Source organism: Tamandua tetradactyla, chromosome 3 (assembly GCF_023851605.1).
Source record: "Tamandua tetradactyla isolate mTamTet1 chromosome 3, mTamTet1.pri, whole genome shotgun sequence".
Classification (NCBI taxonomy): domain Eukaryota; kingdom Metazoa; phylum Chordata; class Mammalia; order Pilosa; family Myrmecophagidae; genus Tamandua; species Tamandua tetradactyla.
The window spans coordinates 171,870,688-171,897,480 of NC_135329.1; the positions used below are offsets into that span (position 1 = coordinate 171,870,688).

At 37.4% G+C, this 26,793-nt stretch overlaps 1 protein-coding gene across 2 annotated transcripts in view; it reads right to left on the bottom strand.

Moving 5' to 3' along the window:
• RFTN2 (raftlin family member 2) overlaps positions 1-26,793 on the bottom strand; it is a 113,626-nt gene that overhangs the window by 5,911 nt on the left and 80,922 nt on the right. For both annotated transcript variants that reach the window (XM_077154572.1, XM_077154571.1), the window contains exon 9: positions 24,428-24,506. In XM_077154572.1, the coding sequence (XP_077010687.1) occupies positions 24,428-24,506 (79 nt within the window). The remainder of the gene's footprint in view (positions 1-24,427; positions 24,507-26,793) is intronic.

The following is a 26,793-nucleotide window of genomic DNA, read 5'->3' on the forward strand; positions in this document are numbered from 1 at the left end:
TCATCTAAGTTGTCTAGTTCGTTGGTGTATAGTTAGTTATTCATAGCATCCTCTTATGATTTCTTTTATTGCTTCAGGGTCTGTGGTAACACACCCCTTCTCATTTCTAATTTTGTTTATTTGCATCCTCTCTCTTTTCTTCTTTGTCAGTCTTGCTAGTGGCCCATCAATTTTATTGATTTTCTCAAAGAACCAACTTTTGGTTTTATTGATTCTTTTTATTGTTCTTTTGTTTGCCCATTCATATATCTGTGCTTTAATCTTTGTTATTTCTCTTCTTCTATTTGCTTTGGGGTTAGTTTGCTATTCTTTCTCAAGTTCCCCCAGGTGTGCTGTTAAGTCCTCAATTTTTGCTTTTTCTTGTTTTTAATATAGGCATTTAGAGCAATAAATTTCCCTCTCAGCCCAGCCTTTGCTGCATCCCATAAGTTCTGATAAGTTGTATTCTCATTTTCATTCATCTCCAGGTAGTTACTGATTTCTCTAGAAATTTCTTCTTTGACCACTGGTTGTTTAAGAGTGTGTTATTTAATCTCCATATATTTGTGAATGTTCTCATTCTTTGGTGGTTATTGAGATCCAGCTTCATCCCACTGTGATCAGAGAAAGTGCTTTGAATAATTTCAATGTTTTTAAAATTATAAAGACTTATTTTGTGCCCTAGCATATGATCTATCTTGGAGAATATTCCATGAGCACTAGAGAAGAATGTATAACCTTGTGCTTTGGGGTGCAATGACCTATATATGTCTGTTAAGTCTAATTCATTTATCAGGTTATTTAACTTCTCTATTTCCTTGTTTATCTTTTGTTTGGTTGTTCTGTCTATAGAGGAGAGTGGTGTATTGAAGTCTCCAAGTATTATTGTTGAAACATCTATCACTACCTTCAGTTTTGCCAATGTCTGTCTCATATACTTTGGAGCTCCTTGATTGGGAGCATAAACATTTATGATTGTTATGTCTTCTTGGTTAACTGACCCTTTAATTAGTACATAGTGTCCTTCTTTGTCTCTTATGATGTCTTTACATTTAAAGTCTATTTTGTCTGATATTATAGTAGCCATTCCTCCTTTTTTTGGGTTATAATTTGCATGGAAAATCTTTTTCCATTCTTCACTTTCAATATATTTGTATCCTTGTGTCTAAGATGAATCCCTTGTAAGCAGCATATAGCTGGATTATGTTTCTTAATCCATTATGCCAATCTGTATATTTTAATTGGTAAGTTTAATCCATTAACATTCAAAGTTATTACTGAAAAGGCACTTCTTGAATACACCATCTTATGTTTTTTATTTATTTGTCAGATCTATATATTCTTTTCCCTCTTTTTCTTTATATTCTTTAAATTACCCTTAGTGGTGCTCTTGAGTTCTGTTCCTCCCTTTCTTGTCTATTTTTTCAGCTGGCAGAACTCCTTTCAGTATTTTTTGTAGGGCGGGTCTCTTGTTGACAAATTCTTTCAGGACTTCTTCCTCTGTGAAAACTTTACTCTCTCCCTAGTTTAGAAGGATAATTTGGCTGGGTACAGAAACCTTGGCTGGAAGTCTTTCTCTTTCAGCATCTTGAAATTATCATACCACTGTCTTCTCTCTTCCAGGGTGCCAGATGAGTAGTCTGAACTCAGTCTTCTTTGGTTTCCCTTTTATGTAGTACATTGTTTCTCTCTTGCTGCTTTTAGGATTTTCTGCTTCTCTTCAACATTTGACAGACTGATTAGCATGTGCTTGGGGAAGCCCTATATGATTTATTCTGTTTAGAGTTCTTTTGTCTTCTCTGATTTGTATATTTATATCCTTTATGAGGGTTGGGAAGTTTTCCCCCATTATATCCTCAACTATTCTTCCTAGCCCTTTACTCCTGTCTTCTCCTTCTGGGACACCAATGATTCTTTTATTTGTGCACTTTGGTTTTCTATCATTTCCCTGAGTTCCCATTCAATTTTTCCATCTTTTTTGCCATTTGCTGTTTTGAGTCTTCAAAGTCAGTTATCCTGTCTTCTATATCACTTATTCTTTCTTCTGTCTCTTCAAATCTGGTATTGTGTGCTTGTAGTACGTTTTTTGTTTGGTCAACAGAGTCTTTAATCTCTGTGATTTCCACTATTTTTCTATTTATTCTTTGAAATTCCTCTTTGTGCTCTTCTACTGCTTCTTCATTTTCTTTATGTCATTTGTTATCCTATTTATTTTATTAAGTAGAGCTGTATGAACATCTTTGATTAGTTGTTCCAATGTCTGTGTCTTCCCTGGTGTTTTAATTTGGTCATTAGGCAGGGCTATATCTGTCTGCATTGTGATATACTCAGTGATCTTCTGCTGTCATTGAGGCATGTAAATACCTTGATTGATTTACTTTGGGAGTTGAATTCTTTTACCAGTCTAAGGCCTTGTGTTTGTGGGATGGTTGTGCAGAAGGAAGGAGAGTAAGGGGTGGGACACTCAGGGCGGTAATTTGTTTCAGGGCAGGTATAGGTGCAACTTGGGGATGTTACACTGATGTTTGTCAATGTGGGTGCCCAGCAACCAGGGAGGATGTAGCTGTGTGGGTGCATTGGTCTGGGGGGCATAACCCTGGTGTGCACTGGTCTAAGGCATGTGGCCCTTTGTACACATGCATAGAGCTGTGGCAGCAAGTCACTGTTATGGGGACAGATGTGACCTTGCTGCGCAGATCAGCACTTTCTCAGAGTTGGAAAGTGTGGTTGAAGGCTGTGCATGTGTGCTGTTCTAGGACTGCTGAAAAGTGCAGTTCCCAGGGCTGAATGACATGATTGGGAGCCCGTGTGCAGGTGTGGCCTGGGAGTGCCGTAAACGATGAACAGAGCTCAGGGGAGGTGGGGTGAGGTTGTGCGACTCTATGGGCAGGAGGGGCAGGGGTATTCTAGGTATGGAGGTCAGTGCCTGCAGTCTTTATGCATTGGCAACAGCCTGCACGGAACAGGGAGGGGGAGGTAGTGCTCAGGAGGGCTGCAGAAGAGGTGGGTTGGGCTGCACTTGGGGTAGGGGTGGGGGACAGGTATGTGCACTGGGGGCTGGGGGTGCCTGGAGCTACGGGAATGGGAGTGGGTGACAGGGTTTGGGTATGTGGGGTGTAAGGTGAGTCACTGGTCATGGGGCTGTGCTGGTGAGGGTAGCACACCCAAGAAACATAGCCTGGCTTACTTCCTAGCCCCTGGCTCCCATCCGTGCACTTCTATGGGCTCTGTGCCTCTGCGCCAGGCTCCAGCTTTTTTGCCTCTCAGTTCCTTGGTCTATGCAACCAGGGCTGCCCTATGTGGTGCAGAAGCCTTTCCCAAGTCACCTGCACTTCCAAATCACTGCCTCAGTCGCCCTCCTGACACTTCTCTAACTTTTCCATGGAGCAGGACTAATCTTGAGCTACTCTATTTGGCCATCTTCCCTAAGTCTTGGATGCATTTAATGCCAACTATTTTTTTAATTTTTTATATTAATTTTTTAATTAAAAAAATATTACAAGAGAGAAACAAAAACATTCTTAATATATGATCATTCCATTCTACATATATAATCAGTAATTTACACTATCATCACATAGTTGCATATTCATCATTATGATCATTTCTTAGAACATTTGCATCAATTCAGAAAAAGAAATAAAAAGACAACAGAAAAATAAAACGAAAACAGAAAAAAAAATTATACATACCATACCCCTTACCCCTCCCTTTCATTGATCACTAGCATTTCAATCTACTAAATTTAGTTTAACATTTGTTCCCCTGTTATTTATTTTTATTCCATATGTTCTACTCATCTGTTGACAAGGTAGATAAAAGGAGGATCAGACACAAGGTTTTCACAATCACATAGTCACACTGTGAAAGCTGTATCATTATACAATCATCATCAAGAAACACAGCTACTGGAACACAGCTCTACATTTTCAGGCAGTTCCCTCTAGCCTCTCCATTACATCTTGGATAACAATATGATATCTACTTAATGCGTAAGAATAACCTCCAGGATAACCTCTTGACTCTGTTTGGAATCTCTCAGCCATTGACACTTTGTCTCATTTCACTCTTCCCCCTTTTGGTTGAGAAGGTTTTCTCAATTCCATGGTGCTGGGTCTCAGCTCACTCTAGGGTTTTTCTCAATCCCTTGATGCCGAGTCTCAGCTCATTCTAGGATTTCAGTCCCATGTTGCCAGGAAGGTCCACACCCCTGGGAGTCATGTCCTATGGAGACGGGGAGGATGGTGAGTTCGCTTGTTGAGTTGGCTGGAGAGGCCACTTCTGAGCAACAAAAGAGGTTCTCTTGGGGGTGACTCTTATGACTAATTTTAAATAGGCTTGACCTATCCTTTGTGGGGTTAAGTTTCATATGAACAAACCCCAAGACTGGGGGCTCAACCTATAGCTTTGGTTGTACACACTGCTTGTGAGAATATCAAGAATTCAACTTGGGGAGGTTGAATTTTCCCCTGTTCTCACCATTCCCCTAAGGGGACTTTGCAAATAGTTTTCCACTCACTAATCAAATCACTCTGGGATTCACTGGTGCATCACTCTGGACAAACCAACAAAACTCATGTCTTACCCAAGGTTCCATGTACTTATGTTGTTAAATTCAGCTATCTATATAAGTTATATTAGGAAATGCACTAGTCAAAATATACATTTCGTACCAAATAAACATTTTTTTGCTTTAGTCTCACACATAAGTTGAAATTTTAAAATATTAATTACCTTCTATTTTCAGTACCCTGCAGTAATGACCTTCCTTTGCTCTTCCTCATGCAAAAACATTTTTTAAATTTGTAGGTTTAGTCACTATCATTATACACTCTAGACATTCCTAGATTATACCATCTCAATCTTTAACATTTATCTTTCTTTGTGATTTCATTTATGCCCCCAGCCCTCCTACCTCTATCATTCTCACATTCAGCTTCATTCAGTGTTTTAACGTAATTGTATTACAGTTAGGTAGTATTGTGTTGTCCATTTCTGAGTTTTTACATTCAGTCCTGTTGCACAATCTGTATCCCTTCAGTTCCAATTACCCATTATCTTACCATTTCTATCTCTTGATGGTCTCTGTTACCAAGGAAATATTCGAAGTTTATTCACTAACGTCAGTTCATATTAGTGAGACCATACAGTATTTGTCCTTTTGTTTTTGGCTAATCTCACTCAGTATAATGTCCTTAAGGTCCATCCATGTTGTTACATACTTCATAACTTTATTCTGTCTTACAGCTGCATAATATTCCATCGTATGTATATACCACAGTTTGGTTACCCACCCATATGTTGATGGATAGTTTGACTGTTTCCATCTCTTGGTAATTGTAAATAATGCTGCTATAAACATTGGTGTGCAAATATCCTTTTGTGTCCTTGCCCTCATGTCCTTTGAGTAGAGACAGCATACAGATGGGTCCTGTTTTTTAAACCATTCTTCCAGTCTATGTCTATTAATGGGGGTTTAATCCACTAACATTTAGTGTTATTATCGTAAGGGCAGTACTTTCTTCTACCATTTTGCCTTTTGGATTTTTATAGCATATCTAATTTTTCTTCTTTTTATCTTTACTGATAGTCTTCATATTTGCATTCTTCTCCACACCTCTCTCTCCTGTCTTTTCCTATTTGTCTCTAGTGCTCCCTTCAGTATTTCTTGCAGACACAGTCTCTTGGTCACAAATTCTCTCAGTGATTTTTTTGTCTGAAAATGTTTTAATTTCTCCCTCATTTTTAAAGGATAATTTTGCTGGATATGGAATTCTTGGTTGGCAGTTTTTCTCTTTTAATAATTTAAATATATCATCCCACTGTCTTCTCACCTCCATGGTTTCTGCTGAGAAATCTATGCATAGTCTTATTGGCTTCTCTTGTATGTGATGGATAGCTTTTCTCTTGCTGCTTTCAAGATTCTCTCTTTCTCTTTGACCTCCAACATTCTGATTAGTAAATGTCTTAGAGTACGTCTATTTGGATTTATTCTCTTTGGGGTATACTGCACTTCTTGGATCTTTAATTTTAAGTCTTTCATAAGGGTTGGGAAGTTTTCAGTGATAATTTCCTCCATTAGTTTTTCTCCTTCTTTTCCCTTCTCTTCTCCTGGGACACCCACAACACGTATATTCATGCGCTTCATATTGTCCTTCAATTCCCTAAGTCCCTGATCATTATTTTTCCATTTTTTCCTATATTTTCTTTTTCATGTCGGATCTCAGATGTTCCATTCTCTAGTTCACTAATCCTATGTTCTGCCTCTCAAAATCTACCATTGTAGGTTTCCATTGTTTTTTTCATCTCTTCTACCGTGCCTTTCATTCCCATAAGTTCTGTGATTTGTTTTTTCAGACTTTCAGTTTCTTCTTTTTGTTCATTCCTTGCCTTCTTTGTATCCTCCCTCAATTCATTGATTTGGTTTTTGATGAGGTTTTACATGTCTGTTCATATATTCTGAATTAATTGTTTCAGCTGCTGTATCTCATTTGAATTGTTGGTTTGTTTCTTTGACTGGGCCATATCTTCAATTTTCTTAGTGTGATTTGTTATTTTTTGCTGCCGTCTAGGCATTTAATTACCTTAATTAGTTTATTCTGGAAATTACTTTCACTTCTTTTACCTAGGGTTTTCTTGCTGGATGAATATGTTTTCTATCTGTTCTTTGACATTCAGTTCAGCCTTCTGGGCCACTAGCTTAGGTTTTGTTTAACAGAGGAGAGTTTTTCAGTTGTTGTTTTCTTGATTCTTGCCCTGCTTGTGTGGTGCTTTCCCCCGACCCTTAGGAGGGTCTACTTAGGTATTAAGACCAAAGTCAGATTTTCCCAGAACAAACTGGCCTCCTATCAGGAGGAAAGAGCTGCCTGCATCAGTTTTCCCTGAAAGTGAGACCCAGCAGGTTGAAAGACTTTCCTGTGAAGTCTCTGGGCTCTGTTTTTCTTATCCTGCCCAGTATGTGGTGCTTGTCTACCTGCAGGTCCCACCAGCATAAGATGATATGGTGCCTTTAACTTTGGCAGACTCTCCCTGCTGGGGACATGGTGGAGACAGAGGAGAGGTTGTAGGCTGGTTTTAATGGCTTCAAATTACCAAACTCTGGGGTCTGAATTCCTTGAGGGAGGGATTCCATCTGTGTTGGGCCTCTACCCTTCCCTTGGGAAGGCACAGGTTCCAGACAAGTTCTCAAACGAGTTTGTTTCTGCCTATGCTTCGGGCAGATGTAGCCTGAGAAGCCCTGCCGCTGTATCCAAAGGCAATCAAGCCTTTGTAGAAACACAGCCAGAAAAACCTGTTCTTTTTTTTTTCTTTTTCCATCAGTGCTGCCCCCTTGGTGCCAGGGCAAAAATGATCAACCTCCACTTTGACCAGGTTCACCTGAGCTGGGGGCCTATTTTTAGTAGTCAGAATTTGTAAATTAATTCCACAATTGGTGTTTGGTTGGGCTCAGCCCCTGCTGCTGGTAAAGTCTCTTTCCTTTCCCCTGTGGGAAGCAGCCTGTGGGGGAGGGGTGCTGGCCGCCATGGCTTAGGGAACTCATGGTTGTGTGTGGGTTTCCAGCTGGTCCAGCTGATCCAGACTGGAGTACACTGTGTGTCCGGTCACTGATGTGGCCCCAGGAGCTGTTTTGTACTGTTTCTGGTTATTTAGTAGTTGTTCTGGAGGATGAACTAAAATGTGCACATTGCTAAGCCACCATCTTGATTATCTCCTTAATGCCAACTTTGATAAAATCTATTAGTTTGGGGGAGTTTTCCCCCTTTATTAAAATGGGTGATCCATTAGAAATACATGAAATTGTGGGCCATCTTTGATAAGATGTTGGAACAAAACACTTCAGGGCTCCATCCCCCCCTGTAGCTTTGAACAAAGAGCAAGAATTGGCAGAAGCATCTTTCTCAAATTTCTAGAAAATAGTTAAATGATTACAGTAATATGGTGCATGCTGAATTAAGAAAAAGGCTACTTGGAAGTAGTAGGAACTTGTGGCACCTGGCTTGCCCCTCCCCCATCCCTGACCAGCTCAGCAGGGAGGCAGCTGCTCTCCCAGTGGAAATCCCTGATCCTGGTTGTGGAGGAAATACAGTAACCTTTGTACACATATACATCTAGCTCAATATGTCTGGTGGTGGACTGAGGGACTCCCCATACAGGACTTGCCCTACATATGGAAGATGGATCATGGAACTCTTTTACTGAGTACTGTGGGAGAGCAATCAAATAGCTGCCATGAGCAAGGGATTTCTGGCTGCAGTACATAGAGATCAGTGCCTATGACCCTGATCTTTCCTATGAAATAGGACATTGAGAACCATGTAAATGGGGGAATTTCTAGGGCCACATGCACATGCTCAAGACACCTCATGCACAGGAAGAACCAGGGAGGTCACAAAAAACTATTCTCTAAACTCATTTTTTAGATAAGTTCTAAAGGAGAGCACTCACACAGATCAATCTGCAAAGATTGGGAAAAGTACTTTTTAATTTCTTCTTCTTTTCTTGGTTAGCTCCTGGCATTCAAGAAAAGCTCTGTCATAACATAGCAGTATACAAGCTTAAGGACTAGATGCCTCAGAGTCTAAAATTTCAGTGACAATACATCATTAAAATATCAAAATGCTCAGGTTTCAACAAAGCATTAAAAAATATACAAAGAAACAGAGAGTGGCAGCCCAAGCAAAGGAGAATATTAAAACATTAGATGCCACCAATGAGGAGGACCAGACCTAGGACATTTCAGACAAAGACTTTAAAAAATGGTCCTAAATACGCTCAAAGAGCTAAAGGAAAACATGGGCAAATAACTAAAGAAAATCAGGAAAATGACAAATGAACACAAACAGAATATTAATAGATGGAAATTATGAAAAGGAAGCAAACAGAGCTGAAGACCACAATAACAGAAATTTAAAATTCCGTAGAGATGTTCAATAGCAAACTGGTGATGGTATAAGAAAGAATCAGTGAACTTCAAGATAAGCAATTGAAATCATCGAGTCTGAGGATCAGAAGGAAGATAGAATGAAGAAAAGTAAACAGAGCCTGAAGAACCTGTGGGACACCACCAAGTGTACCAATATATCTTGTATGGGAATCCCAGAAAGAGAGAGAGAAAGGGACAGAGAGAATATACAAAGAAATATTGTCTGAAAAATTCCAAAATTTGACAAAACACATCAATATGCACATTCAAGATGCCTGTTTTATTTTAGTAAAGCTGATGAAATGCATTATACCAGAAATGGGTTGGCTTTTACAATGGGGATTTAGAACTTACAAGTTTACAGTTCTGAGGTCATGGAAATATTCAAATCAAGGCATCAACAGGTAATGCTTTCTCCCCAAAGACTGACTACCAGTGATCTGGGACTCGTCTGTCACATAGCAAGGCACATGGCTGCATCTGCTGGTCTCTCCCTTCTCTCCCAGGTTTCATCACTTCTGGCTTCTGCCTTCTGTGGCTTCCTCTCTCTTTCTGTGGTTTCTTTTTGTTTTCTGTGTGTCCTTTCTCAGCTTCTCTGGCTTTTTTTTCTGAGCTTCTTTGGCTTTTATCAGGCTTCTCTCTGTCCTTTATCCTCTTATAAAAGATTGCAGTAAGAGGATTAAGACCAATCCTGAATGAGTTAGGTCATATCTCAATTTAAGATCCTACTCACAACGGGTTCACACCCATAGGAGTAGATTAACTTTAAGAACATGATGTTTTCTAGGGTACATACAGCTTCAGATCATCACAATGCCCAATGAACTCCAAACATGATAAACCGAAACTGACTCATACTATAGCATATTGTAATCAAACTGTGGAAGTCAAAAAATTAAGAGAAAATTCTGAAAGCGACAAGAGAGAAGCAACATGTCATGTTCAAGGGAGCCTCAATAAGATTAAATGCTGATTTCTCACTGAAATCCATGGAGGCAAGAAGAAAATAAGATGATATATTTAAAGTGCTGAAAGCAAAAATTTGCCAGTCTATACTTCCATATTTGGAAAAATTGATTTCAAAAATGAGGTAGAGATTAAGATGTTCCCAGGTAAACATAAATCAAAGAAGTTCATCACCACGTGACTGACTTAAAAGAGAAGCTAAAGAAAGTTTTGCAGGTTGAGAGAAAAGAACACTAGACAATAGATCAAAGCCACGTGAAGAATTAAAGATCTCCAGTAACTGTAACAACAGGTTAAATACTTAACAGGTTAAGTACTATTGTGTGTTTTTGATTTGTAACTCTACTCTTTACTTCCTAAAGTATCTAGAAGGTAAATGATGACATGTAATGAGAGATCAGTGGCTTTTGCTCATAATGTATAAATATGTAATTTGAGACAAATGCTGTATAAAGGTGTGGGGATGGAGGGATACAGAGACATAGCTTGCACATAATACTGAAGTTAAGTTGGTATCAAAGCAAATGAGATTTTTGTAGATTTAGGATGTTAAATTTAAGTCTCATAATAACTACTAAGAAATTATTGGAGGTACTAGCATAACTATAGACGTATTGATCAATGGAATCGATATGAGGGTTCAGAAACAGACCCTCAGACATTTGCACACCAATGTTTATAGCAGCATTATTCATGGGAGAAGGAAACAGCTGAAGTGTCCATCAATAGACAGGTGGCTAAACAAACTGTGGTATATATATATATGGCATATATGGTAGAATATTATGCTGTTTTAAGACAGAATAAAGTCTTGAAGCAGATAACAAAGTGGATGAAACTTGAGGACATTATGCTGAGTGAAATAAGCTAAAACAGAAGAACAAATAAGTGTAATCTCACTAATATAAACTAACATTAATGAGTGAATTTAAGAGTTAAAGAACACAGATTATCAGGAGACAGAAAGAGATTAGAGATTGGGTATTTGGTGTGGGAAGAGTACAGAATGTGCAACAGAACTGATTGTAAAGATTCAGAAGTGGATAGCACAATACTATCTGATGGTAGCACAATAAAATAAGTACAATGAATGAAGGTGAATGTAAGTATGGCTGAGGCAGAAGGGCTGGGGGGCATGTACGACACCAAAAGGAAAGACTAAGACAGTGTAAGTTAGGAATGCCTAGAGTGGACAATGATGGTGATTAAATGCACAAATATGGGAATGTTTTTGCATGAGAGAGAACAAACAAATGTCAACATTGCAAGGTGTTGAAAATGGGGTGGTATACAAGAAAAAATGCAGTCAATGCAAGCCAGGATCCATCATTAACAATAACACTGTAATATGCTTCTGTTGAATGTAACGAAGGCAATATGTCAAAATTAAATGTCAAAAAGTAGGTGATATGGGGTAGGGGTAAGGGGATTCTTTGTGGAAGAAGAGGAAATGTCCTCACATAGATTGTGGTGGTGAAGGCATACCCATGTAATTATACCAGGAATCATTGGTTTTTTTTTTTTTTGCTGTTATTTTTAGTTTTATTTCACATCCCAATCAGTAACAAAAGACAAAGAAATTCCATTTGCTCAAATCATTGATTTTTTACTTAGTATGATGTTCGAATAAAACTGTTTAAAAATGAATAGAGAGATACAAGTGCTGGAAAAAATGTGGAGAAAGAGATGTACCTATTCACTGTTGGTAGGGTGGCAGAGTGGTGCAGCTCCTTTGGAGGGCAGTGTGGTGGTTCCACAGGAGGCTAGGGGCAGGGTTGTCATATGATCTGCAATTCCGTTGCTAGGTACACACTTGGAGGAACTGAGAGTGTGGACACAAATGGACATTTGCACACTGGCATTCATGGCAGCACTGTTCGCAATTTGCAACGGATGGAGGTGGCCTAAGGGTACATAGACTGAGGAATAGAAGGGGGAATTTCCATACACACAATGGGCTACTGAGCAGCAGCAAGAAGGAATGAAGTTGTGAGGCATGCAACTAGGTGAATGAAACTTGAGGACAGTATGTTGAATGAAATGTCAGAAACAAAAAGACAAATATTATCATGTCTCACTCATATGGACTAGCTATAATATATAAATTCAAAGAATTGAGTTCAAGAGCATGTTTATCAGGTTGGGGCTTATTGTAAAGGTTCCTAGATTGTAAGCTCTTACAGCAGTCACATCTATTCTGGAGTTGTAACTGTTATTTCTAAATTCTGTGATATTGAGCTATTTGTGTATAATGTACTTAAATGACCTGGTCATTCCCTGGAACTTTGGGTATTAATGTGATACCTGAGACTTACAGTTAGAGCTCTGAAGCTATGAAAGTCAGCATTACCCTCTACAATAACTGTTAAAAAAAAAGTTGAAATAGTGAACAGGCTTCGACTAGAGGTATGAATGAAGCTGATCTGGATAGGGCTGAGGTAAATCAGATCACAGCATAAAGGAAAATATGGTCTATATTTTAATTTTTTTTTTTTTTTTGGCAGGCATGGGGAATCAAACCCAGGTCTCTGGCACGGCAGGTGAGAACTCTACCTGCTGAGCCACAATGGCCCACACCATATGGTCTATATTTTAAAACTTCAACTTCTGTGTGAGACCAAAGGAAAATAAATTTATTTGGGGCAAAAATTTATATTTTTGGCAGCACATTATCTCATTTAACTTGTATGGTCAATTTATTTGAACACCATAATTACATGGAATCTTGAATAAGGTATGAGACCTTGGTGGTTTGTATAGGTTAATGTGATGCCCTGATACATCCCAGAGTAATTTGGGCAGAGAATAAAAAAGTATTTGCAAAGTCTCCTTGGGGGATTGGGGAGGAAGGAGGAAATATTAAACTTCCCATCTAGGGAATTTCTGATTTCACAAGCAGTGGGGGCAACCAGTTCAACAGGCTGAGCCCTTGATCTTGCCTCTATGAAACTTATTCCTGCAAAGGAGAAGCTAAGCTTACTTATAATTATGCCTAAGAGTCAGTTCCAGAAAACCTCTTTTGTTGCTCATATGTGGCCTCTAAGCCAACTTGGCAGGTGAACTCACTCCCCTCTCCACTACGTGGGATATGACTCCCAGGGGTGTAAATCTCCCTGGCAATGTGGGACATTACTCCCAGAAATGAGCTGGGACCTGGCATTTGGGAATGAGAAAGGCTTCTTGACCTAAAGGGGGAAGAGAGAAGTGAAACAAAATAAAGTTTCAGGGGTTAAGAAATTTCAAAACAGGGTTGAGAGGTCATTTTAGAGGTTATTCTTATGCATTATATAAACCTTTTTAGTTTGTAGTATATTGGAGGGGCTAGAGGAAGTACATGAAACTGTTGAATTGTACTCCAGTAGCCTTGATTCTTGAAGATGACAGTATAACTATATAGCTTTTACAATATGACCATGTTGTGTTGTGTAAACCTTGTGGCTGACACTTCCTTTATCCAGGGTATGGACAGATAAATTTAAAAAAAAAAGGATAATAAATAAATAATAGGAAGGGGGGATAAAGGGTAAAAAAAAGTAGAGTAGATTGCAATACTAGTGGTCAGTGAGAGGGAGAGGTAAGGTGCATGGGATGTATGGTTTTTTTTCCTCTTTATTTCTTTTTCTGGTGTGATGCAAATGTTCTAAAACTGATCATGATAATGAATACTCAACTATATGATGATATTATGAACCAGTGATTGTATACTTTGGATGAATTGGATGTGTGTGAAGAAATCTCAATGAAAATATTTTAAAAAAAGAAATAGACCCTCAGATGTATGGTCAATTAATTTTGATAAAGTTCAGAAATCCATTCAATCCAGGACAGTCTCTTCGATAAATGGTGTTGGGAGAATTGGATATTCATACACAAAAAATGAAAGAGGACCCCAATCTCACACCTATACAAAAAATAATTTAAAAAGGATAAAAAACCTGAATATAAGAGGCAGTACCATAAAATTCCTAGAAGAAAATATAGGGAAACATCTTTAAGATCTAGTGGCAGGCAGTAAGTTTCCTAGACCTTACACCCAAAGTACAAGCAACAAAAGAAAAAATAAATAAATAGGACCTCCTCAAAACTGAATACTTTGGTGCTTCAATACTTCTATATTTTAAAACTGTCAAAGGGTGAAAAGGCAACTGACTCAATGGGAGAAAATATTTGGAAACCACATATCTGATAAGGGTTTCATATCCAGAATACATAGAAATCCTATAACTCAACAATAAAAAGATGAACAGCCCAATTAAAAAATGGGCAAAAGACATGAATAAACATTTCTCCAAGGAGGAAATACAGATGGCTAAAAAAGCACATGCAAAGATGATCAGCCTCAGTAGGCATTAGGAAAATTCAAATCAAAACCACAATGAGATATCATCTCACACCTATTAGAATGGAAGCTATTAAACAAACAGGAAACTATAAATATTGAAGAGGATATGGTGAAATAGGAACTCTTATTCAGTGCTGGTGGGAATGTAAAACGGTACAGCCACTGTGGAAGACAGTCTGGAAGTTCATCAGGAAGCTAAGTATAGAGTCATCTTATGACCTGGCAATCTCACTACTCAGGATATACCCAGATGATGTGAAAGCAGAGACATGAACAGACATTTGCACACCAATGTTCACGTGCATTATTCACAACTGCTAAAAGATGGAAACAACCCATGATCTCACTGATACGAATTGATCAAAATATGTAAATTCATAGACATAAAATATAGGATATAGGTTACCAGGACATAGAATGAGAAAGCCTTCTTGACCTAGAAGGGGAAGACAGAAGTGAGAAAAAGAGAGAAGTAAGGGGGACCAGTTGCTTTATTTGTGCAGAATATTTAACTAGGTTGAACTTAAACATTTGGAAATGGGCAGCATGAGGGCAGCATGTTATTGTGAGAATAATTAATACTGAATAATGTGCGACTGTGGTGGAAATGGGAAGTTTAGAGTTATGTATGTCACCTCAAGGAAAGGTAGAAGTTAAAATATGGGAATGTATAACAGTGAATTTTGTTGTGGACTATTACTGTGATTAAATGTACAAATATAAAAACATATTAAAAAGTTGTTTCATGACAGTGAATAAAAAAGTATTTGCAAAGTCTCCTTGAGAGAATGGTGAGAAAGGGGGAAAATTCAACTTCATCATTTGGAGAACTCCTGATATTCTTGCCAACAGTGGGGACAATCAAATCAATAGGCCTACTCCCCAGTCTTAGGGTTTGTTCATATGAAACCTACCCCGCAAAGGATAGACTAAGTCTACTTAAAATTAGGCCTAAGAGTTACCCCCAGAGAACCTCTTTTGTGGCTCAGATGTGGCCTATGTTTCTCTCAGCCAACACAGCAAGCAAACTCATCAACCTCCCCCTCTCTATATGGGACATGACTCCTAGGGGTGTAAACCTCCCTGGCAATATGGGACAGAAATCCTAGAATGAGCTGGGTCTCAGCATCAAAGGATTAAGAAAGCCTTCTCGACTGAAAGGAGGAAGAGAGAAATGAGAGAAAATAAAGTTTCAGTGGCTGAGAGATTTCAGAGTCAAGAGGTTATCCTGGAGGTTATTCTTACGCATTATATAGATATCCCCTTTTTATTTTTTATTTTTTTATTAATTAAAGAAAAAAAAGAAATTAACACAACATTTAGAAATCATTCCATTCTACATATGCAATCAGTAATTCTTAACATCATCACATAGATGCATGATCATCATTTCTTAGTACATTTGCATCGATTTAGGAAAAGAACTAGCAAAACAACAGAAAAAGATATAGAATGTTAATATAGAGAAAAAAATAAAAATAATAATAATAAAAAAAGAAAAGGAAAAAGAAAAAAAAACAAAAGACACAAACAAACAAACAAACAAAAAAAAACTATAGCTCAGATGCAGCTTCATTCAGTGTTTTAACATAATTACATTACAATTAGGTATTATTGTGCTGTCCATTTTTGAGTTTTTGTATCTAGTCCTGTTGCACAGTCTGTATCCCTTCAGCTCCTATTAAGATATCCCCTTTTTAGATTAAGGTGTATTAGGCTAGAGGGACGTGCCTGAAACTGTAGAGCTGTGCTCCAGTAGCCATGTTTCTTGAAGACGATTGTATAATGATGTAGCTCTAGGAATGTGACTGTGTGACTGTGAAAACCTTGTCTGATGCTCCTTTTATCTGTGGTATGGACAGATGAGTAAACATATGGATTAAAAATAAATAATTAATAGGGGGAACAAATGTTAAAATTAAAAAATATATATATTGGGGCCACGGTGGCTCAGCAGGCAGGAATGCTTGCCTGTGATGCCAGAGGACCCAGGTTCAATTCCCGGTGCCTGCCCATGTAAAAAAACAAAACAAAACAAAAATGTATATATATTGGATAGATGGGCATACTAGTGGTCAATGAGAGGGAGGGGTATGGGGTATGGTATGTATGAGCTTTTTCTTTTTATTTCTTTTTCTGGAGTGATGCAAATGTTCTAAACAATTATCATGGTGATGAATATACAACTATGCGATGATACTGTGAGCCACTGATTGGACACCATGTATGGAATGTTTGTATGTTAAGAATGTATATACTTATACATTGTTGTATCAATAAAAATTTTAAAAAAAGTTCTTTCATGAACTAGAATAAATGTATGAAACTATTTTAAGAAATTAATAATAGAGGGGAATATGGAAAAAATGTACCTACTGCAAACTATGGACTAGAGTTAACAGCAATATTTACTATTCTTTTATCATCAGTAACAAATGTAGCACACCAATATTATGGGTCAACAATAAGGAGAGATAAGGGATATCAGATTATTGGGGGTTATTTTTTATTTTTGTTTCTTTTTTTGGGGTAATGAAAATGTTCATGGGAATGTATGTACAACTATGTGATGATATTGTGAGGCATTGATTATACACTTTGGATGGTTTGTATGTTATGTGAATAAATCTCAATAAAACTTCCCCCTCCCCCCAAAAAAGAAAGAAACAAAAAGAAAGTATTGGAGAATATACAAGTGCATAAAGATAGAAATTAGAGTACAGATTGCCAGTGGTTGGGGCCAGCTAATGCAACATGGGTTTAGGGTTTCTTTTTGGGGAGATGGGAAAGCTCTGGTCATTGAAGGAGGTGACAGTTCTGTAACATAATGAATGTGATCAATCCCATTGAATGATATGTTTGGGAGCTGTTGGGATGGGAATCTTTATTTCATATATATGTTCCCACAAGAGGGAAGGAAGGAAGAAAGGAAGGGAGAGGAACTGGAACTGAAGAGATAATAACAATTAAAAGCAATGCTGGATTTCTTGAATTTGATAACCTCACATACATAAGAGAATATCTTTAGTCATAAGAAATGTACAAGGCAGTATTAAGTGTTCAAGGAGAATGATGTATACAACCTACACTCAGGTGTTCAGAAAATGGACCAATAAATGGAAAGACAGACAGATGATAGATAGACAGATGGATTGATAGACCGATGGATAGGATGATATAGCAAAAGGGAAAAATGTGAAAATTGGTGGACCTGGGTATCCTGGAGTGGATAGGGGTTTGTTGGAGTTCTCTGCATGGGATGTGTATTACTTTTGTACATGTTCTATAAGTTTGAAAGTATAACAAAATAAAAATTTTTTAATTATAAGAAAACAAAAACAACACTCAGTAACAAGTGAGTTGGATTTAGGGACTCCTACCATTCTTCCCTTCTCTTTTCACTGTCAAGGGTTTTACATGGCTTTTTAAAATCTTTATTTATTTATTTTTTGCATGGGCAGGCACCAGGAATCGAACCTGGGTCTCTGGCATGGCAGGTGTAAATTCTGCCACTGAGCCACCATTGCATCACTCACTGTTAAGTGTTTTAAAACAAAACCCCAAATAAACCATGCTTATGTGGGCCAGGCAACAGAATGAGGTTGAAGGAGGAACATGGCAGCAGAGTTGTGCATTACTCAGGAGATAAGCAAGAATGAGTAAGAGAAGCTGATAGACCCTAGACCTGGAGAAGATACGCCTGCTGCTGCTGCAGGTCTTCACCACAATAACGGCCACTGCCATTGGATGAATGAGTTCTCTCTTGGAAATGTGACCCCAGCGAGCTGCAGCCTTACACATGGATGGATGCAGCCTTTAAAGAACTGACTACTTTAGTAAAAGAAGTCCACTCAAAAGTCAGAAATAAGGGCACACACTTCATTTTTGCAATTGTTAATATTGATCTTAAAGACCTGGTATCCAGTAAAGAGATTGGTAGCACCATGTCTGGCAGAAACAATGATTCCACACAGCAGTCACAGAAGTTCTAGATAGGAGAGTATTTGAACATAGCAATCACCCCTCTAAATAGAGCACTACCTCCTTCCTAGCATATGCTATCATATTCCTTTTTTTTTTTTGCATGGGCAGACTCTGGGAATCGAACCCAGGTCTCTGGCATGACAGGCAAGAATTCTGCCACTGAACCACTGTTGCACTGCTCCATATTAAATTTTTATTTACTATTTTTCAAATGTATTTTTTTTTTAGCATTATTACCTGCTGAGCCACCATGGCCCGTCAAATGTATTTTTGAAAATACATTTCAAAATGTAAAATAAACTTACGTACTCTATTCCTGCCCCGATTGCTGCCATTAAGGTTTTAAACTCTAATCACATTTTAATGCATCTATTTAGGTTAGATTTGGCTGTGTATGAATATTAATGGATGTTTCATATTGTTTTAAGCCTTTCTGTAAAATATGAAGAAAAGTGCTCTTAGCATCTTTGTAATACTGCATTGTTAAGTATATGTGTGTGATCAGCTTATGTAGGAAAGTTAATGGAAGAATAAAGTTAGTGGAATATAGACTTAATAGAATATTCTTTGAATATTCCCTCCATCCCTTTCTCTCTTCTTTGGGTACTCCTACAGCACATACTTGATAGTGTCTCTCAGATTCCTCAGGTGCTGTTCACCTTATTCTTTCCTTTTTTTAATCCTCAAACTAGACTATTTTAATTGTCTTTTCTTCAAGTTCACTGATTTCCTTTTTCTGCCACTCCTCTTTGCTGTTGAACTCCTCTAGGGAATTTTAAATTTCTGTTATTGTGATATTCAGCTCTTGCTGGTTGCGTTTCATTAAACCCAGGTTTAGGTTCTATCAGCTTCTCTGGTTCATTCTTACTTACTCTTCAAAATTTCTATCTTACTTTTCATAATTTCTATTCATTCTCTTTGTGTTCATCTGTCATTTTCCTGATTTTCTTTAGTTGTTTGTTCATGCTTTCCTTTAGCTCTTTCAGCATATTTAGGACTATTTTTTTAAAGTCTTTGTGGGGTATGTCCCAGGTCTGATCCTTCTCACTGATGATTTCTAATCCTTTAATCTTCTCCTTTGTCTGGGCTACTTCATGTTTCTTTGTATGTTTTGTAATTTTTTGTTGAAATTGGTCATTTTCATATTTTAATGATGTGTTGTCACTGGATCTTAGACTCTGAGACATCTGTTCCTTAATCTTGTATGCTGCTAGAGCTTTCCTCGATTGCTAGGAGCTAGCAAAAAACAAAAAATAAAAAACAACTCCTTTCCCAGTCTTGCAGATTGATCTGTGTGAGTGCTTTCCTTCAGAACTTAACAATACAGTGAGTTTAGAGAAAGCTCAAGGCCAAAGCACAGGGACTTCCTTGGTCCTCTCTGTGTATATGTCTTGCCTTGGTGAGGCACATGTGGCCCTAGGAATCCCCTGATTATATACCCTATATCCTCTTTCCTGGGAAACAGTTTCCTCACTGTCCTGGGAACTGCACTGTTTGTCCTACAGCCAGCAATCCCTTGCCCCAGGCAGCGTGACTGACTGTTCTCCACAGCAATTTGTAGGTGAATACTGTGAGATGTCTTCTACATACAAGACCAGTTCTGAGATAGCAAGCCTGAGATGAGTGTTCTGGTTCAGTCCCTCAGGCCACCACTAGATGGACTAGGCCTGATATACAGTATATACACAAGGGTTACTCTTCTCCTTCTGGTAATGGGATCAGGGACCTGCAGTGGGGGCATGGGCTGAATCCACGCCAAATGCATGAGAAGATGGGTGAGGGGCCAGAATAGTGTCAGGAGATCCTACTGCTTTTAAGTAGATTTTTTCTTTCTTTGGCACTCAGTTCTGCCTGGTGGTTTGAAGCTGTAGGTGCCTCAGGAAAGCATGTTCTTAAATTTAATCCATTCCTGTGAATGTAAATCCACTGTAGGTAAGACCATTTGATAAGGTTACTTCAGTTAAGGTGTGACCCACCTCATCCAGGATGGGTCTTAATCCTACTACTGGAGTACTTCATAAGAGAATGAAATTCAGAGATAGAAAGCCATGGAAACAAGAAGCTGAAATCCACATAACCCAGAAGAGAAGGGAAGGACCAGCAGAGGTCACCATGTGCCTTGCCATGTGGTAGAGGAGCCAAGGATTGCTGGTAGCTAGTCTTCGGGAAGAAAACATTGCCTTGGTGATGCCTTGATTTGAACATTTTCCTGGACTCTAACCATAAGAAATAAATGTCATTGCTTAAGCTGAATCATTTCATTGAATTTGCATTAAGCAGCATAGGAAACTAAAATGCCCTGTTACTGCAACCCCTTAGCTGTTTCCTGGGCCTTGAGAAAGATATTTCTACCAGTGTATGATGGTTGTTCACATTATAAGAAACTGCCAAACTGTTTTCTAGAGTGGCTGTACCATTTTGTATCCCCATCAGCAGTATACGAGAGTCTTATTGCTCTACATCTCTGCCAGTTCTTGGTATTGTCAGTACATATTTTTTAAATTGTGAAAAATAACATATATACAAAAAAACAATAAATTTCAAAGCATACCACAACAATTAGTTGTAGAACAGAATTCAGAGTTTGGTATGGGTTACAATTCCAAAATTTCAGGTTTTTATTTCTGGTTGGTCTGAGATACTGATGTTATATCCCACATTGCCAGGGACACTTTCACATGTGGGTGTAATGTTCCACGTAGGGGGAAGGGTAACGACTTCACTTGCAGAGTTGGGCTTAGAGAGGGAGAGACCACATCTGAGCAACAAAGGAGGTCCTCTGGAAGTAATTCTTAGGCATAAGTACCGGTAGGCTTAGCTACTCTGTACATAAATAAGCTTCACAAGAGTAAGCCTCATGATCAAGGGCTTGGTTTATTGACTGGAAGTTCCTAATGTTTTTGACAGTATCAGGGGTTTCCCTGGTAGTTATGTTTAATAGTTTCTTATTTTTCTCCCATCCCTCAGGGAACTTTGTCAACACTTTTTAATTATATGCTCAACATACTCTGGGATGTATCTGGGCATTACATTAAGCTATGTAGAATTACAAGCCCTTATTCCTATTCTGGGCTCCCAGTGTTTGGGTTGTTTAAATGATAATATATATATATATATATATATATATATATATATACATTTTGCATGGGCAGGCTCCATTTTCTCTTGTTTTCTTTTTTTTTTTTGCATGAATATTACCAAACCATGGTTTTAATTAGCATTTCCCTAATGGCTAATGATTTAAGCATATTTATATATATATAAATAAATATATATTTACAATCTATATATATCCTCATTGGTGAGTTGTCTAAGTCTTTTACCTATTTTTTTTAACTGGGTTGTTTGTTTGCTTAGTGCTCAGTTTTGAGAATTCTTGATATATTCTGGATACATGTCCTTTGTCAGATATGTGATTGAATTTTTTTTCCCATTCTCTCGCTTTCCTTTTTATTCTCTTTATAGTGTCATTTGAAGAGAATGAATACATTTTTAATTTTTATGAAGACCAATTTATTGATTTTTTTCATAGATTATAGTGATGACGTCATATAGAAGAGCTCTTTTCCTAACCTTAGTATTTTCTAAAAGTTTTATAGTTTTACTAAAAGAAATGATCTTTTACGATCTCAAAGAAAATTGAGGCTATAAATAGGAGTATAAATATTTTCAATCAACCTTTTCCATATTAAAAAAAATTAAACTATGTAGAATATGCATAAAACATATCCTTAAAATAAAAAAACACATTTTAAAAAGTCTTGATGACTTCAGAGGAAACAATTCCAACTTTTCGCATTTATGGCACTTTCAATTCCCTCCCACACAACAGGAGGCACAAAATAGATTTTAACATAAAAGTTCTGTTCTATGCTCAGTATAAAAGGATGGAGGAATTCTTGTATATGTTGACATTAGTTCTAGTAGAAGAAAGAGAGAAACTTTTTTAAGGGTCAGATTCTAGGTCAACATCTACCAGCTCATGAAATTTATCATTTTAGTGAAAATGCTTTGACAATACTAGGCACAGTTTGTAATGTCTCAAATTTCTACCAACTGATTAGAGATCCAATGACCTAAAAATTCTTGGAAAGACTTTATAAACAAAGCAATGCCTCCACCATCTTCTTCCAAAAAACTACGACCGATCTCAAGATACAAGCAAAGAACAGTGTCATAATGGACCTGTGACTGTATAAGGTTTTCTTTTTCAAGGCACATTATAAATATAACTTTCAGAAAACACATATGAGAGAGCCAAATTAGCTGTATGGTGATACTAACATTGTACTTACCCAATATTATTACTATCTTTTTGTGATTAAAATAACAAATTACATTTCAGGTAGGAAAAGCTTAGAAAACATGCAAATCACTTTCCTGTTCTGCATTTTGTTAGATTTATTTTTGTTAGTTACTCTGTTAGGTACTTCAGCTCCAGACTGAATAACCTACTATTCTGTCCCCCTCAAATCTCAACTTCCTGAAATCTCCTGCTAGAAAAATTAAACATTTATAAAGGAAGAAACAGTAAACCCTTTAGAAGCAGAATTGTAAGCCATAAAATATATTTGCCATTGTCAAATATAAGTGACAATGGTTTGTCATTGATATAAGTGACTATTTTTATACTTCCTTCCTATTATATAAAAATGAGTCAGTAATGTTACATTACAATGGATGTAAATATAGGATTACCCAAAGGAGAGCCATCACTGATTACTCAATAGTATTCCAGTTAAACAAAAAGGCACAAACGTTTTCAGGGAATCACAGAACAGATCTCTAATCCTAAGTAAAAGATGGTGAAGTAGGTAAATTTGGGTCTGATGTCTTCACAAAGATACCACCCTTGGCCCTTAGTTACACAAAATCCCATGAGGTTGTATATTGTGGTTATCTTTCCTCAGAAAGGATGGCTATTTGTAAGATGTTAAAAAGAAAAAAAAAAGGCTGCAGCACGTTGAGAAATAGGGTGTGGTGGGGTATAAAGAAGAATGAGAACTTTTTTCTCACCATTCTCTACATATTAATGTACACTTTCTTGGGTCTTCTTGACAGAGCATTTTTTGAACTCATGAGTGTGGTGCCATTTTCAGCTGAGGGGTGGGGGTGATGGGGGAGTGCTTACTTCTGGGCTCTAATGCAGTGTTCCTAATATCTTGGTCACTCTGCTTTTCTGTCTCCCCATCTTCCTATCTGCCTTCCTACCTCTCTACCTACTTACCTATTCTGCCAATGAAACTCTCCAAAATTAATGTGAGACAGCTTAGCATGGCTGTATCATATATGCCATCAGTCCAGCTCTGCTAGCCTAGGAAACTTTAAAGTTTTCTAAAACAGTATTTTCTTGATGTACATAGTTTAAAGAAATAAAACAAAATAGAGTTTCTATGGCTAGGAGATTTAAAATGGAGTCAGGAGGTCATTCTGGACTTTACTCTTATGCAGGTTTCAACCAGATATCACAAACTGTCAAAGTGTGCAAAGCCTCAAGCAACATGTTCCTCAAAACCATGAGAACATTGGGATACCATAAACAAACCACAAGATAAAGAACTCAGTTAATTATTAACCTGAAAGACATTTGGAATACATCAAAAGTCCACCAACCACAGACAATTTAACTAATTTTCTTCTTTTATTTTAAAAATACTTGCCTGGAAATGCCAAGATGGTCATGATTTGGGTTGCTATCTCAATATGTGCTCTAAGAATTGCAGTTTTAAGACCTCAAGATAAATGCCTTTATTGCCTTGCAGCTTAGTTTATTTCTCCGTTGACAACACACAGAGAAAGAATCACTTTAATGAATTTTCCAGCCCATTTGCAAATTTCCTGTTTTGAAACTATTCTTTACTAAAAACAAGGAGTACTTCATTTAATGATACTGTTTTGGCTAATGCATCCAATAAGGATAAGGTGACTTAAAACTCACCATAACCCTTCAGCAAAGAGCTGAAGGAAAAAAATATGAACTTGAGGAGAGAAATACAAGAGAAAAATGCTCTTAAGAGGTCAAGATAGACAAGATTGCACAAGAGCAGGCATATTCGCTTACAAAACTTAGAACTGCCCCATGTTACCAGATCTTTTATATAGGTTCAGTATGTAAGACTTTCCATACCAAATCTATGCTTTGTAATTTGTAGTCATCATTTGGAATTACACCGAGTTTAAGAATTAAATGCTTCAACATAATATTAAATTCATAAAATAGTCATTTTACTCACCTCTGGTGTTTGAGCAGCTGAATTCCCCATAACTGGCCTCTGAAGGAATACAACCTGCTTTGTAGCCAAATTCCCTTCACTGCAAATTAAAACAACCACATTAGGATTTGTGAATTAGTAATTCTCAATATTTCACACTTGGCAAGGATGCTCAACACTTACACTTTGTAAAATAATCTTCTGATCCAAAAATAATTATGTAATGCTATACAAGTTGCAGATGGAAAAACAAACAAGAATAACCTAAAAACTGAATATAGTCGTTATAACAGAAAACAATTTAAGTGCTTAAAGACATGTAGTCTTACTTTGCTAAATAACTATTTTCATCTCTGTGTTCCCTCATGGTCTTGTTAAAAGAAATAAAACAAAGTAGAGTTTCTATGGCTAAGAGATTAAAATGGAATTAGGAAATCATTTTGGAGGCTACTCTTAAGCAGATCTCAGATAGTTATTACAACCTCCTAAAATATGCAAAGCCTCAAGCAAGAATGTTCCTCAAAATCTCAAGGACAGGATGGGCCACAGTGGCTCAGTGGCAGAGTTCTCGCCTGCCATGCTGGAGACCTGGGCTTGATTTCTGGGGCCTGCCCATGCAAAAAAAAAAAAAGAAAAAAAATCTCGAGGACATCCAGACACCATAAAAGAAGCCAAAAGATAAAGAACTCACTATCTAAACTGCAGGCCAATTAAAATATCTTAAATATCCACCAACCACAAACAACTTGACTAATCTTCTTTTCCTTTATAAACTCTTGCCTTAAAATGTGAAGATGTGACAGGATATGAATTGCTACTTGATTTTGTTCTCCCCAAATTGTAATTCTATGACCCCAGATAAACGCCTTTGTTGTCTTGCAGTTTAGTTTGTTATTTCTTATTTGACAGTCTTAACCCACCTGTGTATTTTTGCATGTCTGTAACCCCTGAATATTTACATTTTTGTATTCTATGCCTTTGGTAAACCTCCTTTTTTTGTTTATTCACTATGATCATATTTTTAATGGCTGCATAATACCCCAAAGAATCGAGATACTGAAACCTTTCCTTTATTATTGGAAAATTAGGATTAGGTTGTTTCCAGTCTTCTGTTAATTACAAATAATGCTCTATAAAAATATGTGTAGTCCTCTATATTCTAATGAATTGTTTACTCAAAATAAATTTTAGGAGTGGGATTATTAGGTGAAAGGCGTATGATTTATACTTTTTGGTATGTATTGTTAAAGTTGCTTTATAAAAAAGAAGAAACCAATTTTGGCAGCCACATGTGAGACATTTTATATTTTTTCAACTGCAGCTAGTTTTGTTTTCAGATGCTTCTTTGTAGTCAGCCACTCAGTATTCTCATTTAACTATCATCACGGCAAATTACCCCTTGCCAAAGACTACTTGGGTTTTGGATTCCTCTGAAATGCTTTTCACAGAGTCTCCATGGATTTATGGGAGGAGTGTCTATAGTTGATGTTGCTCAGTTACGACTTTTATTATGCAAAAAACCCCAAACAAAACAGCACTATTAGCTGGATTTTATGCAGAGCTCTTTTTCAGGGAAACCAATGCAACATTGAAAGTCTGGTCCAGAAGGCATATGTCAACTCCACAGCTTTTGAAAATCCCCAAACTTACTGATACAGATGAATTTTGATAAACAGCAAATCTTACCCAAAGAGGTACTGGGAGACTCCTTCTTTTTTCTTTTTTAAAGATTGTTTCTATTCTAGTTTCACTTTAGTTTGACCTTATCTCTAGTTAGAACAAAAGACGTGGTATGAAATATATCACAACCTTTGAGAATACCTTAAATCACAATACAGCATCGGTTATACAGGTACGGAGCAGTACTTCTCAAACTTTGCTCTGCATCCTAAACACTGAGGGCATTTGGAAATACAGATTGCAGGGCTCACTCCAGATCTACAGAATTTATATTTCACCAGGTGCTCCAGCTGACTCTAATGCACAATAAAAGTTTGGGAACCATGGCTAGAAAACACATGGGCCTTGAACTATGACATTCTTGGGTCCTAGGGATTATTTGGTCTTGAATGGTAAAACATCCCAATGGTACATTTTAGTATGGAATGTGGTAACAAAAAGACTCTTTTTCTGGAAGCATCCTTGACATTTAATTTATTTCAGTGCATCCTTCCAATGTGACATGTGTCCTTTAAGTTTGTTCAACAATTTAATCAGACAAGCTATACAAAGCCATCCTGAGGACACATATAATTCACAGGCTCTAGTTTCTTAGTTTATACTCTAACCTGGTTTGCCTAAAATATAAAGGAATTTGGGGTGTGGGTGAGAAGTTACTCCACTGGCAGTCTGATGCCCATCCTGGCAGGGACCCCAAATTTACAAAA